This window comes from Mustela lutreola, chromosome 9 (assembly GCF_030435805.1).
Source record: "Mustela lutreola isolate mMusLut2 chromosome 9, mMusLut2.pri, whole genome shotgun sequence".
Classification (NCBI taxonomy): Eukaryota; Metazoa; Chordata; class Mammalia; order Carnivora; family Mustelidae; genus Mustela; species Mustela lutreola.
Genome location: NC_081298.1, coordinates 29,696,828 through 29,718,653, shown reverse-complemented (window position 1 = coordinate 29,718,653; position 21,826 = coordinate 29,696,828). Strand labels below are relative to the sequence as shown.

The window sequence follows — 21,826 nt, the reverse complement described above, 5'->3', positions numbered from 1 at the left end:
GTATTAGGAAAAAAAAAAAAAGAATCTAAAATCAGTAACCGAAGCTTCTACCTTTAGTAAAGAAAAGCAAACTAAACCCAAAGCAATCAGAATGGAGGAAATGATATCAAGAAGAAACAATAAAATAAATAGAGAAAAATGAAAATAGAAATTTGTTCTTTGACAAGATCAATAAAACTGACAACCCTTTAGCTAGACTGACAAAGAGCAAAGACAAGAGTAATTAACAAAATCAGGAATGAAGAATGGACATTATTGACCTTCAAGAAATTAAAAAGCCTATAAAGAAATACTATGAACTTTTATACCAACAAATTAAACAACTTAAATGAAACAAACTCCTGGCAAGACTGATTATCAAAACTATCTAGTTTCTCAAAAAATTTAAAAATAGAACTACAATATGATCTAGAAATTCCACTTCTGGGTATATAACCAAAAGAACTGAAAGCTAGGACACAGATATTTGTACATCCATGTTTATAGCAGCATTATGTTGCAAAAGGCAAAAGGTGTAAACAAACCAAGTATCTACCAACAGAAGAATGGATAAACATGGTATACATATATGAGAGTATTATTCAGCCTTAAAAAGGAAAGAAATTCTGACACCTGCTAAAACATGGATGAATGAATCTTAAGGCAATTATGCTAAGTGAAATAAGCTAGCCACAAGAGGACAAATACTGTATGATTCCAGGTAAGGTACCCGAGGTAGTCAGATTCACAAAGACAGAAGCTAGTGTGCTGGTTGCCGAAGGCAGGGGCAGGGCAGAACAGGAAGCTGTTGTTCAGTGGGTATAGAGCTTCAGTTTGTGTGATAAAAAATGTTCGGGAGATGAATGGCAGTGATGGTTGCTCACAATGTGTGCCGCTAGTCCACACACTTTAAAAACAGTTAAGATGGGGGCACCTGGGTGGCTCAGTGGGTTAAAGCCTCTGCTTTCGGCTCAGGTCATGATCTCAGGGTCCTGGGATCGAGCCCCACGTTGGGCTCTCTGCTCAGCAGGGAGCCTGCTTCCCTCTCTCTCTGCCTGCCTCTCTGCCTGCTTGTGATCTCTCTGTGTGTGAAATAAATTTTAAAACAAAACAAAAAAACCGCTATGGTGGGAGGCCAACGCCAGCAAATGATAGGCTTTGTCTCACAGGTATCTATCTATCTACCACATACACGGTACCTCTATGCCTCTTGTGTGCCATTTGCTGGGACATCCTCAACCCTGCCAACCACTGTGCCAGATTAGAACCTGAAGAAAGAGGCTAGGCGCTATACAGACAGGAGACACAACACCATCCTTAAACATAATCATCTCTTGGGACACCTGGGTGGCTCAGTCAGTTAAGTCACTGTCTTCTGCTCAGGTCATGATCCCAGGGTCCTGGGATCGAGTCCCGAACCCGGCTCCTTGCTCTGCAGGGAGCCTGCTTCTTTCTCCACCTCTGCCTGCCATAATAATCTCTTGCAAAATCTAAGAACAGAAACAAGATCACTGGGCAAAAGAGACAGAGAAGTGGACTCCAGATCATATAAAGGAGAACCTGCTAATCACTGTTGTCTCTGGAAAAGGAAGGGGCTTCCTTCTTAGGTCAGTTTTCCATCCCTGGACCTTTTAAAGGAGATGACGGCATGGAGTAGAAGTTTTGAGCAGATGACTTTAGGATCTCTTCCAACTCTGAGATCCTCTGATCTGCCAGGAAGTTTAGAACGAACCCACAATGAGGCATCAAGTCATTCACTCCCACTTGCCTCAACTGCCTTCAAATTAACACAAGACTAACTTATGAAAGCATAAAGATTTTTGTGGCTAAGTATCTGCTATATACTATATCTAGAAATGGACACATTTCAATGACCAAAAATGAAGCCGATGTTTAATTTTTAATCTCACGATGGGTTTAGTATCACATTAAGCAGTCTGGATTCAACTAGTCAATCTGCTGCTTAAACCGAAGAAGCTCCACCCTCTCCCAGTACAGCTGGTGTTTTCAGCAATTCTGAATCCATCTGGTCACACGCTGGCTATATGAGGTACGCAGAGTCCTTCAAAAACGCCTGGAGCAGGCAACTGAAAGGAACAGCCACCTCTACGCAGCCCCAGGGCCTCGCAGCCAGCTCCTCAGCCCACCGCCTTACAAAACCCAAGAGGACAGTAGGTAAGTGACCAGACGGCAGACCCAAAGCTGCTGGCAGACTAAGAAAACCACCACTTGGGATACGAAGAAATGATTTCCACGTTCTCTCTCAGTAAATTCTTCCACAAAATGAAACTCGACAAGGCCTCTCTCGTCATCTGCTGCCCCCTCCAGCCCTGCCCTGTACACCCAGATGATTCGCAGAGAGGCCCCAACACACCACTGGAATTACACAGAAATGAAAACATCATGGTAAGTCAGGCAAGCCATTCCTAATTTTGATTCATGGCTCAAGTGTGTCATCTGGTAAAGTGTCATCTTCTCTGAGTCTGAATAGAACCTTAGAATATTTTAATAGATGATCCATTTATCTGCTAGTTACTATCACCAGACTAGGAGCTGCTACAATTTAGCGAATGTCTATTATCTGCCAAATACTGTGCTGGGAGAAGCAGGGGCATAAAGATGAATGAAGCAGAGGCCAGGCACCCACTAGCAAGGTATGACAAAACAGCCCCACTGCTTTTCAAATGAAAGCATCAAGAGGGACTCACTAGAAAACCTCAGGGTTTTCCTCACTGAGGAAGTATCAGCCTACAATTTAAGGGGACACTTAAAATCAGTATGGGTGTCAGCCTATACTATCACATGTTCTCACAGGAAAATCATGTTTATCACTAAACTGCAGCTGAGTGATTCCTTTAAGAAGTTGTCACCTTTCCCCAGTATCGAAGTAACTGGATTTTGCCCATTCTTCCTTCATGACATCGTCAAGACATGCTGCCTTCTCAGCTTTTCTAATCCCACATCCATCTCATCTTGCATCATAACAACAGAAATTCTGAAAGCCAGGGGAGTCCTAACATAATGTAGGCATTGTCGCATTTCAGAAGTTTCAGGATTGCTAAGGCTCAGAATTTTAGGTCAAATAGACAACACTCCTAACAGCTGAAACAAAATGGGGAAAATTAAGAATATGACTAGGCTTTAGAATATGACTAGGTTTAACAAATCACAAATCTTTCTTTCTTTCTCTTTCTTTCTTTCTTTCTTTCTTTTTAAGATTTTACTTTTAAGTAACCTCTACACCCAATACAGGGCCCAAGATCACAACCCTGGGATCAAGAATTTTTACGTGCTCTGCCGACTGAGCCGACTTGGTGCCCCAACAGATCACAGATCTTTAAGGCACACTGTGAGGAACGGGCAGAGTGGCCATTCTAGATTCCCCTTCTCCAGGGGCAGATATAGTTAACTCAGGCCAGGCATTTTTGAGTAACACAATAAAATGTAGTAGAGACTTCAGAATATCAATGATTGCACATTTATCTGCAGGAAGCTTTATAACTTCCCCATCTCTGTTCTTCCATCCTATCCATCTGAAATGCCCTCTCTCTTTTTTTTAATCCCTCCTTCCTACTTGATCTGACAAAGAGAAACCTAACAACCCAAGCACCACAACAACAGTGAACAGCGAGGGGCATGAGACAATACCACAAGACCTCCTGTTGTCCCATGCATGCAGACCGCACCAAACAGAGCATTCTCCCGCATGCTAACAAACAGGGCATCAGAAGTAATTAAAATCCACATCAGACATCTTAAATATAAATCAGGAAATTCAGACCTACGTAGCTCTGCAACAAACTAATGGGCTGAGGGAATCCCGAAAATAATATGTAAGTCCAAGTCCACTTTCTCATGTTCAACTCCATTTCCATCGCTACACCACACATAAACATTAAACACAAGAGAAAAGGAACAAGCACTTCTTCAGTTAATTACCTGTTGTGTAAGACTGCAGAATGGCCAAATCTGTTGACATCATGGTGGAGATCAGGTCTGGGAAGCACTGACCAGCGGTCACAAGCTAGGAGCAAGAAAAACACATTTCAGAAGGAACTGCTCTTCATAATCAGTAGGAACTGTCATCTTCTTTTGGAAGAAGACTGCAATAAGCACAACCTCATAAAATGTATTTCTCGGTTTTTCTTAATCAAGTCATTATTGCTGAGGTTAAATGGGGCAACAGTGGAAAAGCATGGCATGGATGAAGGGTGTAGGATAATACGGCAATTCTAATTCATCAATGCATCCAATATCCATGATGCTCACTCATTCTGTTGCCCATCAAGTTTACCCACCAGAACGCTTCCTAACTTGGGTAAATTTTGTATTTTTCAAAATTTATGTAAGTAAAACATGTGCCCTCCATAATTATTTTCCACTCCATATTGATTTGCCCAAACTCAGTAGCTAAAATAGGAAAATACAAGTGGAGACTGAAAACTAAATAAATAGATAAATATATAAAAAATTCAAACTTCGGGCGCCTGGGTGGCTCAGTGGGTTAAGCCGCTGCCTTCGGCTCAGGTCATGATCTCAGGGTCCTGGGATCGAGTCCCGCATCGGGCTCTCTGCTCAGCAGGGAGCCTGCTTCCTTCTCTCTCTCTCTGCCTGCCTCTCAATGTACTTGTAATTTCTCTCTGTCAGATAAATAAATAAAATCTTTAAAAAAAAAAAAAATTCAAACTTCAAGTCCTTTCCTAGAACCCCGAGCATCTACTGATTTTCCTTTGTCCTGACCCATGACAGCAATTCTTCTCTGGACCTTTTTTCATCCAACTGGCATGGCAGAACCCTGCCAACCTCACTCACACTCCCTCTCTGAAACAATCATATTTTCATGCTCACTAAGCAAGTGCTCTTCTACTCGATCCAGACCTTCATTCAACCTTACCAACAACAGTTTTTGCTTCCTTCTCCCCAGCCTAGACTCTGTGGTGGTCTTCTTCACACAGAGAAGAGGCCATCAGTCCTCAAAGCTTCCTGCCTACCCACCTTGCTTCTCAAAAACCACACGGTGACAGGGACTCTTTCTTCCTGTCTCACCTGGCTTTTACCACAACATTTAATTGTGCACAAGGAGGCACTCAACTACACCTTCTCTTCCCACAGAGAAGTGGGGCTTTTTCTTTTTTTTACTCTAGTCAACATTCATAGTATACACCTTACATGACTGCAATCTGGATTACTCCTCCCTGTCTAGAAGCTAACAAACAACATCTTTTGTTGCGAAATCCAAAAGGCTCTCCAGTCCTTGTCTTCCTTGAGTCCTCTGTAGCCACTGTTAACAGCTCCCTCACAGGTCATCCATCTTGCCTCGTGACCCTCCTGCTTCTCTAACAGGCGTCCATCCATTCTGATGACACATGCTCCCTAGAGGCTCGTCCCTGCCTAATCTCTGTATGGGTCAGTCCCACGGTCATCTCCAGATGAACATGCCTCCAAACCCATTGTATTCCCTTCCTTGCAACCCAGCCCCCTCTCCTTCTGCTTCCAACCTGGTAAAAAGCACAGTCTACCACGGCCACACCAGGTACCTGGCAATAAGGATGCGTTTGCCTCTCTCAAAACACATCCAAACAATCCTCAAGTTCCCAGCAGTTCTCAAACCCACCTCTCTCGAACCTCACTGCCACTTCAACAGCCTTGGCTCCAACCCTCCTCAGGATTTTGCAACAGCCTCCTAACTCCTCTCTTGTCCCTTCCCAACTACTCACCACAATGCCACAAAGAGATCTTCTTAAGACACAAATACGATTCCATCAGCTCTTATGTAAGATTCTTCAAAAAGCCCAAATTCCTTAGCATGGCATAACAAGTCTCTCAAGATCTGACTAATCTGCTGGCTGCTGGCTTCTCTAGTTCTGCCGGAAGCCGTTCCCCCCTGATGTGCAGCTGATAGAGCCCAAACTCTGATACTCAGAGGCCCCAGGTATGTGGCAGAGTGTCTTTTTGCCGCTGTGTCTCTGTACATGGGTTGTTGCGTAACTTCACTTAGCTGACTTCCTCCAGACCCAGACCCTCCTTAAGAAGGCCTTCCCTGATCATAACCCATTTCCTCCTGAGTTAAGGCATGCCCAGAGATGCTCTCACATATTCCTCTCAAAGCAAGTAACACCCTGAATTGCAATTATATTGTCTGCTCAGTTTTCGGCCTCCCCCACTGTAAGGCCAAGCACTGTAATTTACTCATCTTACAGTCCCCGAGCTCAGTAGCGGGCACATAAACATCTGTTAAAAAAGAACATCTGATGATTACTTAAACAAGAGAACGACTAGTATTTGTTTTGCGTGAACAAATACTGCCCTCTTCTGGTCAAGTATATTGCCACACCAAAAAACGTTTAAATTCCATGTCAAAGTAATGACTTCAAGAATGTGTAAAACCAATTTTTTAGGAAATGTGATAAAGCTATTAGTCAGACCAACTTAACACAATGCTGATGGTCACAACTACATAAGACTATTATATAAGGCATTCGTTTGTAACACAGAAGAGGCTGGTCACTCCAACTCACCTTCAAAAATTAACATTCAATCAATTAATGGGAGTGTTTCACGTAATAGAACTTAATATAGAAAAATAAATTTAAAACTTAAATAAGCAATATAAAAAAGAACTTAATATATAAGTAGTGCTTTTTTAAAATACATGTATAATATGTGTCACATGAATACAAAAAATACCATTTGGACTCTTTCAAACAGCCCAATTTTAACTGGCGATATTTTCAGTTTCTTTTAAAATGCTCCTTACAGGGGCACCTGGATGGTACAGATGGTTAAGCATCCGACTCTTAATTTTGAAAATGGTCATGATCACAGGGTCATAAGATCAAGCTGTGCGCTGACTCTGCACTGGGTGTGGAGCCTGCTTAAGATACTCTTTCTTTCCCTACCATCCCCCACTCCTTCTCTGTCTCTTAAAAAAAAAAAAAAAAAAAGGAAAATGTTGCTCATAGATAAAAAAGATTCTTGAAACTAAAATGGCTTTGGGAAACTTACCAATGTCATAAGCCATAAAATCTGAAGAGAAGCATTTGGCACCATGGCTCATGGATGTGTCATTGTGTGTGTTTCCTCCAAACACCAGCATGGTTCCACTCACTATCACAGCTGTGTGTAAGTAACGGAAAAATCGGCTGTCCTTAAGAATGGTCCTTTTGAGTTTATTTAAAAATAATAAATACAAGGTTAGTTTTTTAGAATATTTATCATCTATTTGCTTGCAAACACAACCATTTTCTTAACTTCAGATCCAAATGTGCAAATACTTCTAGATTTTCCCCTATATATGTTACTTCGTCAACAATAAATAAATACAAAATCTTAAAGGCCTATGAAAATTTTGACAAAACATATTAAGAATCTTAAAACTGTTCCTACCTTATGACCCTATAATTGCAGTTTCTGGGTAGAAATCACATCAAATACAGATGAAAGCTTACATATAATGCCTTAATAAGACAACAACTAGAAACCAAAAATTCCAACAGCTCAGTCTCAGTACACCCACATGACAGCAATTACACAGCCACTAAAAATGACAGACATTTTAACGATAGAATGTAAATGGGTATCCATAGCTGGTCTCAAACACAAAAAGAAAGAAGAGAAACCAGTGCTTTATATAATGACTCTATTTTATAACTCAATTTGCTGTACATTTATTAAAATTAGCACACTTTATATATAGTTCGATTTATAATGGAGGAGAGTTCTAACTCAGGTCCTGAAACCCCTCTATTTGATTATTTCATGCAATGATACCAGTAACTAAGCCCAAAGATGACACTTTAGTCATCAAGGTTAAAAAATGGATATATTTTACTTAATTACAGCAATGTGCATACATTACAGCTTTGCAGAACGATCTATTCCTCAGGATTTTGAAGAGCAAAAATTTTATAGAGGTATTGAGGATATGAAAATTGAAAGAACAGTCAAAAAACGTCAAGTGTTTTCTAATCAATCTCCTACAAAATTTTAGAATAATGCTATGAAATAAATACTAGGTATATTATTACTTTCTGCTTCCTTCCCAATTTCTCTATCTACAATGCTGAAGAGAATTATCTGCTAGACCTAGAACAAAAATAGAGCCCAATATTTTCCCAACAATTGCTAGAATTCACACCTTAGAGTAAAAGCTCAAGAAAAAGCACCCACCACATCTGGGTGTCCACATCGTATCTGTAGAGATCATCTGCAAGGCGGTACTTATTGGCACTGAAAGCCTTATAGCCCCCATGAACATAAAGGGCCTTGGTCCTATGGTCATAGACACTGCTATGACCATAGCCCCCTTGGACAAGGGCACCATTCGTTTGTAATATACTCCACGTGTTCTTAGCTGGAAGAGGAAAACAGTTAAAGACAAACATTGCAGGCTCCTCCTCTCTAGTACTTAAAATGACCAACTAGTTTAAAATAAGAGATTTCAGCAAGCTTGATATGTATAAATTTCTTTAATCTTTTTGTTTTTAAAGGAAGGCCATCTAAAACTTGTAACAAAGCCAGGTGGCCAAACATCAATCTGTTAAATGTTCTGGTGTTCTACTATATCATGTTGGAAAATAATTACATTAAATTTAAAAGAGTCGGATTTCCCTCAGTTGAACACTTAATACCCCGCAACCTTCAGTGACCAATATGCAGATGTGCTTTATGGACCTATTTTCCCAAACTATCAATTACAGGTGGTGCTCCCATACCACCACAACAGATATAATAAAATTTAACCAACGGAAAGATTACACATTAAGGGGAAACCACAGACCATTAAACCAATCTCTAAAGGGTCGTCTAATTTTTTTTCTTCAGAATATTGGTTGTTCCAAACCACTTTTATTTAACTATTTTCAACACCGAAAGCATTTAGTGTCATCTTTGGCTCCTCACCAAACTGATGACAAGGAACATAGATGACATAATAGCAGCAATAATCTGAATTTTACTGGGAACACAGCCACATTAACTGTATTTCAAGATAAAGAACTAGGGTCAAAGTTAGGTGGAATCTTGTTCAAACGTCATAATAATAAGGGTAGACATTTTTAATTTGACATTCCAAAAAGATCCACTGGAAAAAATACCTACCCAAGTCATATTCCTGTACATTGCTTATATATCCATAGAGAGGGCAATGACCAAAGATGACCAGCATGACCACTCGGCCAGTTTTCAATTTGACGATGTGTGCCGAGTGCCCGACCACTGCATACTGCTCCTTGGCTTTCGGGGTCAACAACACCCATGACTCATTATGAATATGGAACACTCTCAACTCATTGGTCACGTTCCCTGTTGAATCAATTTTTCCTCCATACATGTAAATTTTATCCTACGGGGAAAAAAATGCAAACAAAATTCTAAAAAAAAAAACATCAAAAGCATCAAATCCGAGAAAGAAAAGAAGTTCAAAACCTCATTGTTATTCTTAGCTGAAGAAGTACTAGTGAAATGCACCTTTTCGTGAATTATTAGGAAAGGAATGAAAGGAACAACATAAAATAAAACATCATATCCTGTATGTCCAACACTTTGCCACTGTTCTTGAACTTCCTCATAGGAGATCTCTTATGGTATAAAATGGCTTGGAAAAATAAAGTTGAAGAGTTCCCTCATCCTCCCATAAGCCACAAAAACAAGGAAATGAAAGTGATTATTCAGTTATATTGCAATGTGGCTATTCTTGGCTAAACTTCCTAATTAACATGAAAGCTAACCGACACAGTATTAATTTTTAGCCATTTAGTACAACAACTGGAATATCCCAGTACAACTTGAATCCATTAAAATCTCTCACGTTAAACTGGTTTCAACTTTAATTTCCACTTACAACTTGGCCAATTATATACACCGCCCCCCCCAAAAAAAAACCCAGAAAGATTCCCCCTAACTAAAAACCAAAACTGAAGTCGAAATGAGAGAGACAGAGAAGAGAATGGCGGTTGCTAGGGGCTGGAGGCGAGGAGGGATATAGGAAGTTAACATTTCACAGGCTCAGTGGTGTAGTTTTACAAGATGAAGAGTCACAGAGCTGGATGGTGGTGATAGTTACACATTAGGGATGTCTTTAACAACACTGAACTGTACACTTAAAAATGATTAAGACAGTAAATTTTATATTATGTGTATTTTACCACAGCAAAGAAGATTAGCAACAAAACCCCAACACTATGTAGCTTTTTGATTACATGATATAATAAGGCAAGTGTGGAAGATCAGAATTTCTAGCTTGTACAGAGGGGAGACACCTTACCTTGTATAATGCTAAAGAATGGCCGTATCTGACAACCACATTGTTCACGGAACGATTCAGGGTAAGCCACTCCCTAGAAGCAAGGTCATACCTACAAAACAGATTATATTTTTACCCAAATGACAAAGCAGAGTATCTTATGCTCTTCTACTTGTGATAATCATGCAGTTTGGAGATGCTCATTAAATATGCCATGCCCGTGAGGAACCTCTCCAAACAAACCAACCTAACAGCTGAGTCTGCAAGGCAAGTCAGAACTTGAGAAGGGGGGCTGGGCTGCACAACCTGGGGACAAGGGAAAACAAAGCTACTCGAAGCTTCTAACACTTCCTGAAAACCTCTTCTACACACGGTCTAAATCACTTGCAAGTTGCGTTACACAGAAGGGGTATTTACTGCTGTAACTTCTCTTTCATTTAGTCATGTGAAATTGAAGATAGGTACTGAAAAAGGAATGATGATTAAGTAAAAGAAAATTCCTAACTTTTCCTTTTCTTTATCTAACTGATTTTTTTTTTAAGATTTTATTTATTTGAGGGACGCCTGGGTGGCTCAGTTGGTTAAGATTTTATTTATTTGACAGAGAGAGAGATCACAAGTAGGCAAAGAGGCAGGCCGGCGGGGGGGTGGGGGGGGGAAGCAGGCTCCCTGCTGAGCAGAGAGCCTGATGTGGGGCTTGATCCCAGGACCCTGAGACCATGACCTGAGCCAAAGGCAGAGGCTTAACCCACTGAGCCACCCAAGCACTCCTAACTGATTTTTTTAAAGTCGTATTTTCAAGAAAACTAGGCTATCATGGCATTAAACATTAAGTTAACATCATTCCAGACATTTTTCCATGTATATATAACAAATAGAATACATTGACAATATACATTTATACAAAGGGGATCATCCTCTAGATACTTTTAATAAACAGTGTTAATTTTATATAATTTAATAGAAAAGAGATATCAAAAGGAAACCAATGCTATTATTCTACTCTAAATGTTATTTTTTCTAAGTTTTCCTGAATAATCCAAGTTTGTTTTATCATGAAAAACATTATTATGTGAACAAGAAGATATAAGAAAGTCTTATTATCAACATAATAAGCAAAAAAGAATACAAATAAATGTCCATCAATAGAAAATGGATTAATAAATTGTGGTATATCTATCTAATAGAATTATAGAGTGAAAAATAAATACACCTGAACACCTTCTCAACATAAGTCTCAAAACAATGGTAAGCTAAAAAAATCAAACTGCAGAATACTGTTTCTTTAATGACTAAAAACAGTTAATTTATTAATTCTATATATTGTTCATATATACTAAAAGTGTAAAGATATGTATATGAACAAACACCAAAAAATCTGGACATTGGTTATCTTTGAGATTGGGGTGGAACATGCAGGGGTCTTTAATTATATTAGCAATGTCTTATTTCCAAACTTAGGTGGCATATGCATTAGTATTCATTATTATTCTCTGAACCTTTCCTTTTGACTTAAAGATTTTATGCATGATCTAAAACAAAATGGCGACATTTACTGAATATGAATGCTACATTAATACCAGCTATGATTTGATGTATTATTTCAATATTCCACATTTTTAAAAACACATGAATAATTATTTAGAAGTTGGATTAACTTTAGTTTTTAAGTTACATACAAAATTAAGTTAATTTTGGACAGAATCCATTAACTTCCAGCCTTGAAAGTTGAAAACTTTAGCACTCACATTTCCTCTCATTTCTTCTCCCAATTTTTGTCAAATAATTTTTACACTGTCCAGGTTTGCATACTCACATCCCACTCGATAACTGTGATTTCATACTTCTTTAGTACCAGGCCTTTCTTTTAGGTGAAGCAATCTCCTCACTATCCTCTTACCACAACTTCTCCTTGAGTCTTTAATTCTTACTTGGCCAGATTTTGTTGCCAAGTGGTTATTTTCTAGAGAAGCTCCTATGTGCTCCTTTCCCTAAATTCTCTGGTGTTTAAGAATATCTGCTTGCTCACTTTAGAGCTGAATGACATCTTGACTGGGTATAATATCTTGGGTCATCCTTTCTTGCTGTCAGAACTTTGAAGATGCTGTTCCCTTGAAATAATACTGGTAGTGAATGCTGTGATGGAGAAACCCAAGGCCATTCTGATTTTTCCTGTTTTTCTGTGGTCTGTTTTTCTGTTTGGGAGCCTGAAGAACTCTGTCACTCCCATTCTCTCTCCTCCTCCCTTTCTCTCCCTCCCTTCTTCTCTCTCTCTCACTACCTTTGAAAGTCATAATATTATATTTTACTTAGGTAGAAATAACTATAATCCAAACAGGCTAATGTCTTTACAAAATGGGCTACGTAGCACTATAATACTTTTATGGACCTCTGGCTGTGTAATGGCTCTCCTGAGGACTAGCATGGCTTCTGAAAACACATAATACACCTAATGGTCAAGCCAGAGGCCAGTCTCTGTAAAGTTGAAAGAGAGAAAAGAAACAGAGGGAGCCCAAATCTCTAGATGACTTAATCTCCCTCTCTTTCAAGTGACACAGAGGGTGCTCAATCTGTTTCTTAATGCATTTTGCTCCTCCTAGTCAATGACAGTTTAGCTCAAGAGCTTGTCAGAGACACTAAGGCACTGGCAGGTTCAATAACCCGGCACAGATGAACTGCCAAAAGATCTTACATAACAGGTTGTGACTCTTTTCACAACCCAGAGAAGCAAACACAAGTTAAGATAAATATTGATGCAATAAAACATAAGAAATTGTTCAGAATACTGAACTAGTTCTAAGACGTGGACAAGCAGATAAGCAAAGACAAACTTCAGGAATTCAGTAACAGGTGTCTTCCAGAGCTGCAGCCATCTCTCTCTCACACACCTCCTTGCTGGTCGGTCTCATGATGACCATGATGACACAGGGCACACACTCCACCACCCACAATGGCCTGGTATTCCAATCACAGTGTCTGACCATCTAAGACCACAGTGAAGGCTCTCTGCAGATTGACTGTGACCCCAGCCAGAGGAGGCACAGAACTCCCTGAGGCTTCCCACCCAAGAATCTGTCCTTTATGCCAAAAGTTCAATAACTTGATCAAATCCGGTCTTGTTGTGGAACAGCTATATACTTTTCCTGAAACCTCTTGTGCTATTTCAATCCATCTGTCCTATTTGTTTGGTTCTTTTCTTCAGTGACAGCAACTACCTTTATATTGGATGTCCAGTCTTCTGTGTGTCTTTGCTTTCTAATTATTTCAATCAGTATTCGTTGGAATGTCTATAAAGCTGTCAGTGATTCGATTTTCATTCCAGTTTCTGCGATACGTAATTTATTTACATTTCCTTGGATGTATAATCTTCCATTTCATTGCATTATTATCATTTTCATGTCTATTTTTTTAAATTTGAATTCTCATTAAGGTGATGTGCAGCATCAAGCAGTTGGAAGCAATCTCTCTCATTTTTCCTCTATGATCAGCTGTCAGCATTTACATGCTGTTTCCTTCCTCTTTATTTTCTCATCATAGGATATTTGTGTTAACTACAATGTTATTTCTTTCGTCATGCTTGTGGTCTGCTCTCCAGACATCTGCAAAGCGTGGATGATTTCTTAATTCTTTTTCTGCAATGTCTAAGAAAACTTTAGCCTTCTATCCTAGCTGTAGTGTGAGAGCTGATATTTTATGTTCTAACCACTGTTCTGAAATCTGAGGATGTACTGGGGCTCAGATGGAGGAGCATACAGTCTATTAGAATAAATCACCCAGACTCTGCTCTCCTTGGAGTGTCCTGGGTCAAGGCATAGCCCAAATTAGAAGCGACCCTGACTTTTGGGCAGAGAGAGGTCTTTCCCTCTTTTCACCCAGTGTTGCCCAGCAACAATATCTTCTACTCTTCAATTAAGAGAGTGAAATAACAATGATCCCCACTCAGTTTGCATCTTTCAGATTTGTGTTAGACTGGTGTAAGACTGGTGTAAGAGCTCTCAGAATCTCAGCCATATGATTTCTGCGGGGCAAAAAAGGGGTCAGTTGTATGGTTCCTGTGAGTCTGTTTTAAAGTTTACTGGATTAGGTGATACTCCTTCCTCGTTTGGTTACTTGCTGTTCAATCTTTGTTTTAATTTTTTTTTTTTTTTTTTTTTTTTTAAAGAGAGAGAGAGTCTGAGTGGGGTGGGGAGGGGCAGAGAGAGAGAGAGAGAATCTTATGCAGGCTCCACACTCAACATAGAGCCCAATGTGTGGCTCGATCCCACAACCCTGAGATTATGACCTGAGCTGAAATCAAGAGTTGGATGATTAACCAACTAAGCCACCTAGGTGCCTCCTTACTTTTTCTTTTTAGACATTTTTTTAAAACACTTTTTTGCTTAAAGGAAGGAAATTCAGTGATGAAGTTTCAATTGAAAATCATAATCCAGGATTCCTGGGTGGCTCAGTGGGTTGAAGCCTGTGCCTTCGGCTCTGGTCATGATCCTGGGGTCCTGGGATCAAGCCCCGCATTGGGCTCTCTGCTGAGCGGGGAGCCTCCTTCCTCCTCTCTCTCTCTCTGCCTGACTCTCTGCCTACTTGTGATCTGTCAAATGAACAGATAAAAATCTTTATAAAAAGAAAATTTTAACCCAGAAGACCAGGATCATTTGTCTAAGAAGACTCTTGGGTGACATAAAATGGGGACTGCTTTTTAATGCAACTTAAAAGTTTTGGGTTAACAGGGTTGTGGAAAAAACAGTAAGCTCAACTGCTGAAATATGTTTGCGTAAGAATATAAATGATGATAAAATTTATAATCTCAGTTCCAGAAATAGTTCCTCTAAAAGGAATCACTGTGTTTTTACTTTGCATGAGTTAGTAAAAATTTATTTGAAACTATATGAATTTTTTACATGAAACACGTAAAGTTGTAAAAATCATGTTTTGACCAAGTACAAGCAGAAAAAATATTACAAACAAATGTGGCCTGTGAGGTGTACCAGTCACATAAAAGCAAGAGATAACATTAATATTTCCAGGAACAAGTATGTGTGAAGGAAATAAATAATTCATTTACTCTCTTATTCCCCTGATAAACACTTATTTGAGCACATTCTATGAGCTGAGCTCTGAGCTGAGTGAGCAAACAAGCTCTCTAACCTCAGAGAACATATAGTGGAAAAGGCAAAAAATGAGCAAATGCAACAAGGGGCATACACAACATTAAAAATGATGCCCACTGCTCTAAAGGAAATGAGAACAAAGAAAAAGAACAGGGAGAACCTGCCAGAACTGGATGATCAGGGAAGATCTCTTAAGGTACAGTTAACTGAGATCTAACAGGTGAGAAGAAAACAGCCCTGTGCTACAACACCAGAGGAGTCTGGACCAAAGGGAGGGGTAAGCACAAAGACCTTTAGAGTAAGGACACACATAGAGAGTATTAGGTAAAGCTAGAAGGTTGAGGAGGCAGGAGTCTGGGAAGGTGAGCGGAGTCAGATCAGGTAGGCCCATTAGGTCCAATAGGAAAAGCCAATGATGGGTTTTAAGAAAATAGTAAATGATACAAGTCACACTTTTTAAAAAATCACCCCAGTTGATATTTTAAAAATGGATTAAAAGGGATGCATGGAGGGGCACCTGAATGGCTCAGCTGAGTGTCTGCCTTTGGCTCAGATCATAATCCCAGGGTCCTGGGATCAAGCCCCACATCCAGCTCCCTACTTGGTGGGGAGCCTGCTTCTCCCTCTCCTGTTCCCCTTAATAGTGTGCACCTTCTTTCTCTCTCTCTCTAATAAAATCTTTTTAAAAAGGGGAGGTGCATAGAAACACACAGATTGCTAGGAATCTACTGCTGAAGTCTAGGTGAGCAATAATGGCAGGATGGTCGCAGAGGGAAATGAATGAATATGACATGTATCCGGTGGGCTTGACGAGATTAGCATATGAGGAGGTGAAGGAGAGGATCAAAATCACTCCCAGATTTTTTTTGCTTTGAGAGAAGATGATGCCAAATACAAGTGTAAAAATCACATAAATGGTAGAATACTTGACTCTCATAATATCTGTACAATAGCCAAAGGGACAAGCACTTTCACACCTTTAATTTTACCTTACTTCTCAGGGTGGTGGCATGAGAAGTAGTGAAAAGTGGTTAGAGTGAGGAGAGATTTTTTAAAAGGTCAAGCTAACAAGACCTCCAAGACCTGCTGACATTCTGTAGCAGACAGCCACCAGGGTGGTGATCCTCATGACCTCTGCTTCTGGGTATTCATACCCATATATAAAACCCTCCCCTCAAGTGTGAGCAGGGCCTATGACTTGCTTCTAATCAAAGTGAACATGGCAAAGATGATGAGATGTCATTTCCATAACATCTGTCCTGCCAGGAGACTCAGTCTAGAAAGAGACTCTTCTGGTGACCTAATGAAGCAAGCAGCCACACTAGGGAAGTCAAAGTGATAAGGAAATGCGGGCAGCCTTCAGGAGTTAAGGGCAACCTCTACTTGACAGCCAGCAAGAAGTTGGGGCCCTCAAGGAAATGGATTATGCCAAAAACTCTAGTGAGCTTGGAAGTAGACTCTTCCCCAGTTGAACCTCTAGATGAGAACACAGGCCAGGTGACACCCTGACTGAAGAGCACCCAGTTAAGACATACCCAGACTCCTGACCAGCAGAAACTATGAGGGAATAAATGTATGCTGTCTTGAGCTGCTAGGTTTGTGGTCATTTGTTATGCAGCAAGGGATAGCTAATCTACGCACTGATATGGCGAGTGAAAAAACAAGAAGTCAAGGATAGCTCCAATGTTGGGATTAAGCAAACAGAAGTATGAAATAATCATTAACTGAGATAGGGACATCTGGGGCAAGTACTGGCCTGGAGGAAAGATCAGTTTTGGAAGCAGAGAGTTCAAGATACCTCTTAGAGAGGCAAAAGACTGAGATGTGAAATAAAGGAATGGCAATATGGGTTCAGGTGAAAAGTCTAGGATGCAGATATAAATCTGGGAATCATGAACATAGAGGCCAAGATATTACATGAGATCACCAGAGAGCAAATATAAACTCTCACAGAAGAGGACCAAGAGCTGAGCCCGGGGTCACATCATCATTCAGAAGTCAGTGGAACCAGAGGAACCAGATAAAGAGGCTGAGAAAGTAATAAGCAGTTGGAACAAATATCAAGAGAATACAGAAACCTGGGAGCCAACTGAAGAAAGTGTTTAGAAGTGAAGGGAGGGGGTGCCTTGGTGGCTCAGTCGATTGAGCATCCACCCCGATTTCAGCTCAGGACATGATCTCAGGTTCCTGGGATCAAGTCCTGCATCAGGTTCTGCACTCAGTGGAGAGATGGCTTGGGGATTCTCTCCCTCCCCCTACTCCTCCCTCACCACACTTAAGTGTGCACTTGAGTGCACACTCAAGCAAGCGCAAGCTCTCTCTCAATAGAATAAATAAATCTTTTTTAAAAAAAAGAAAAGTAAAGGAGGGATTAATTACATCAAATGTTGGTATAAGATCAAGTATGACAAGGACTAAGAATTGAAATTTTAAAGTTCAGCTCCTTGGTCACATTAGCCACATTTCAAGCTCAGTGACCACATGTGGCTAGTGACAGGAAAGTGCCCCACTGGACAGTGCTGATGCACAGAAACAGAAGGCAGGATAAATGAGCACAGATATAGGTAACAGCTAAATATGGTGGTGGGAGTTTGTGTTAAGTCCTCTTCAGATAACAGCTCCCTTTCAAAATAGAAACAGGAAGCAAGGCCAATAGCTGAAAATGAAAACAGGAGAAAATGTGGTAGGAATTTGAAGAATGAAAAGAAATATGGTGGCTGAGCAGGAAAATGAGAGCAAGACTGAGACAAAACCAGTGGATCATGAACCCCTGTGGGAGCCAAGGATTTCTGGAGGTCACCCAAATTCTTGCATGTACATGGATGTCTTCTGCCAAATTTGGACAATTCTCAGCCATTATTTCTTCAAGTACTTTTTCAGACACTCTCTCTTGCTCCTCTCCTTCCAGGGCTCCTCCAGTGACAGAAATGTTAAAATTTTTTGTTATGGTCCCCAGATCTCTGAAGTTCTATTCATTTTTTTAAGCATTCTATTTTATCTCTGGTTCAGATTGAGGATTTTATATTTTATTATTCTATCTTCAAGTTCACTGACTCTTTCTTCTGTCCTCTCCATTCTGCTGCCGACCCTATCCAGTGACATATTTGTTGTGGTTACTGTATTTTTCAGTTCTAAAATTTCCATCTTATTCTTCCTTACATCTTCTCTTTCTTTAATGAGGCTCCATTATTCATTTCAAGTAGGTCTATAATTGCACACAGAGGCATTTTTATAATGGCTGCTTTAAAATCTTGTCAGATAATTCTAATATCTATGTCATCTTGCTGTCAGCATCTCAACTGCCTTTTTTTCCCTCAAGTTGAGATTTTCCCAGCTCCTCACATGAGAAATGATCTTCAATTGAAATCTGAACATTTTGGGTATCATGGCCAGAGACTGGATTTAATTTAAATCTACCGTTACAGCAGGCCTCCTCTGACACCCCAGTAGGGAAGGGGGAAGGCCAACTCATTCCAGCTGTTACTGCCAGGTGGGGTAGAATCCAGGCTCCCTACAGGGGCTCCACTGATATCACAGGGGTGGGGGAGGCCTCATTACTGCCTGGTGGAGAACAAAGTCCCAGTTCCCTAACTGGCTTTCAGAGATTAAGACTGTAGGCAAATAACATGCAAAAACAAAAACCAAAAGGCTAAACATTAACTAGGTTACATTAACACTAGATTGCTGAGAAAGTCCCAGCTCCCTAATAGGCCTTTTCTAACACTGGCAGCTGGAGAGTGGTTGGAGTACCTCACCAGATCCTGGCAAGTGAAAATCTAGACTCTATACTTGGACTTTGCTGACAGCAATGAAGGCAAGGCCACAGTTCTTTCTGTAGTGTTTGGCTATAGTAGAGCAGCTATTTGTGTCTAAAAGTTTTCTGTCTTGCTAAGCTGCCCCCTTCCTAGTCCTTTGGCTAGAGAGAACAGGCGGGCTTGTTCTTGGGGCTTTTTTGGCTTGTGCCTACTGGTATTTCCAGACTGCTGCTTTTCCCAACCACAAATCTGAGATACATGAGACAAAAAGAAAACCCCTGGAATTTGCCGTTACCTCTTTCCCTGGGTCCCGAGGTCTCTGGCCAGACTGCCTTCTTTCTACCTTTTAGAGTTTTCCCATGTTTGCATTACATATAATCCAGGATTTTTAGCTGTACTTACCATAAAGAATAGGGGAAACTGACCTTCATTTCTTTGTGACTTTTAATAATTTCCTTTTTCATATTCTATTACTAAAGGAGAATTGGCGCACCTGGGTGGCTTAATCTGTTAAATATTTGACTCTTGGTTTCAGCTCATGTCATGATCTTGGGGTCGTGAGGTTGAGCCCCATATCAGGCTCCACACTTAGTAAGGAGTCTGCTTCTCTCCCTCTCCCTTTGCACCTCGCCCTGCTCATGTGTTTGTGTGCACCCATGCTCTCCCTCTAAAATAAAGAAATAAACCTTTAAAAAAAAAAAAAAGAAAGGAGTATCTTATTTACTTTGTGTTTCTCCTGGGTTTGTCTTCAATTCTGAAATCATTTTAAAATTCTTTTTCCATTCGTCTGTTGAAGATATCTTGGCTCTTTCCACAGTTTGGCGACCATGGCCATTGCTGCTATGAACACTGGGGTACAGATGGCCCTTCTTTTCACTACATCTGTATCTTTGGGGTAAATACCCAGTAGGGCAATTGCAGGGTCATAGGTAGCTCTACTTATAATTTCTTAAGGAATCTCCACGCTGTTTTCCAAAGTGGCTGCACCATTTTGCATTCCCACCAACAGTGTAAGAGGGTTCCCCTTTCTCCACATCCTCTCCAACACTTGTTGTTTACTGTCTTCTTAATTTTGGCCATTCTAACTGGTGTAAGGTAGTCTCTCAATGTGGTTTTGATTTGAATCTCCCTGATGGCTAATAATGATGAACATTTTTTCATGAGTCTGTTAGCCATTTGTATGTCTTCTTTGGAGAAGTGTCTGTTCATATCTTCTGCCCATTTTTTGACATGATTATCTGTTTTTTGAGTGTTGAGTTTGAGGAGTTGTTTATAGAGGATATGGTCCATACATACAATGGAGTATTATACCTCCATCTGAAAGGATGAATACCCAACTTTTATATGGACACAGACAGGATTGGAGGAGATTATGCTGAGTGAAATAAGTCAAGCAGAGAGAGTCAATTATCATATGGTTTCAATTACTTGTGGAGCTTAAGGAATAACATGGAGGACATTAGGAGAAGGAAAGGAAAAGTGAATTGGGGGAAATTAGAGGGGGAGATGAGCCGTGAGAGACTGTTGACTCTTGAGAAACAAACTGAGGGTTTCGGAGGGGTGGGGGTGGGGGGTTAAGTAAGCCTGGTGGAAGGTATTAAGGAGGGTACATATTGCACGGAGCACTGTGCATTCATAAACAATGAATCTTGGAACACTGAAAAGATAAAATTAAATTTTAAAAAATTCTTTCCTAACTTCTACCATCTCATTTCTGGATTTTTCTACTTCTGACTCTATTGTTCTTTCATGTCTTGCATCATTTTCTTCCTGTATTTTAGCTTGCTTGGAAACAGTAAGTTCTCACTTTCATCAGTTTTATGAGTGTATTTTTCTACTATCCTTTCATGTACAGTGGTGGGTTATTCTACCAGGTAGTCTCTTTCTCCTTTCTATGTTACTTTAACTTTTAATTTTCTATGTCATTAAAACTTGATACTTATCTGTTGCTCAATTTTAAGTAAAACTACTTTTTTCTGAACTTCTACAAGAGAGGCCTGGGGGGTTAGGACCATCTTCCTAATTTCTCAGCTCTCTAGTTTACTCTTCTATTGTCAACAGTGTGGTGTTCAAAAGACAGCAGCTTACTTGTTGAGATATCTGGCTCTGTCCCTCCCTGACTGTTACCTGGACACTCTTAATTTTTCCTCTATGGTCCCTATTCTCTTCAATTTGAATTTTATTCCCAGCAGTTTCTTCTTGGTGTGGAAATTTCTCTCATGAAGAGACTGGCTAGTTCATTTGGGGAGCTAAAAAGGCACAAACTGCTCTAGCCCCTTCAGACCCTACTACAGATCCCTTGTGCTTACCCCCTACCAAAACATACAAATCTTTCCAGTTCCAACTGCCATTCTCAAAAGCAACTTCTTCTAGGTATGCAGAAGCCTATCAGTTGGCCACCTGCTCTCCTTTGCTTACTCCTGCTCAGATTCTAATACCACAAAGGCTTTGTAGCTGTCAATAGTTAGCCCCCCTCATCTGTGCAGACACCTTCTGACCAAGTTTTGTTTTGTTTTGTTTTCTGACCAAGTTTTGTTTTGTTACCCATGTGTTTTTTTTTCATTTTGCTATGCTAGTTATCTATATGCTTTAATGACTACTTGAGATTCAGAAACTATGCCTTTACTGCCATAGTTCCAGAATCTCTTACAGAACAGATTCTGGTTTTTTACAATATTCATTAATAAAAAATGCCTAGAAAAAATGTCCAGAGTACAAAATTGGCATGAGTACGTGTTCATAAA

The 21,826-nt window shown here is 40.1% G+C and overlaps 1 protein-coding gene across 2 annotated transcripts in view; it reads right to left on the bottom strand.

The window, feature by feature from the left end:
• ATRN (attractin) overlaps positions 1 to 21,826 on the bottom strand; it is a 148,755-nt gene that overhangs the window by 72,094 nt on the left and 54,835 nt on the right. For both annotated transcript variants that reach the window (XM_059133815.1, XM_059133813.1), the window contains exons 7-11: positions 10,244 to 10,334; positions 9,079 to 9,322; positions 8,149 to 8,332; positions 6,985 to 7,139; positions 3,919 to 4,003 (exon numbers count right to left, since the gene is read on the bottom strand). In XM_059133815.1, coding sequence (XP_058989798.1) covers positions 3,919 to 4,003; positions 6,985 to 7,139; positions 8,149 to 8,332; positions 9,079 to 9,322; positions 10,244 to 10,334 — 759 coding nt within the window. The remainder of the gene's footprint in view (positions 1 to 3,918; positions 4,004 to 6,984; positions 7,140 to 8,148; positions 8,333 to 9,078; positions 9,323 to 10,243; positions 10,335 to 21,826) is intronic.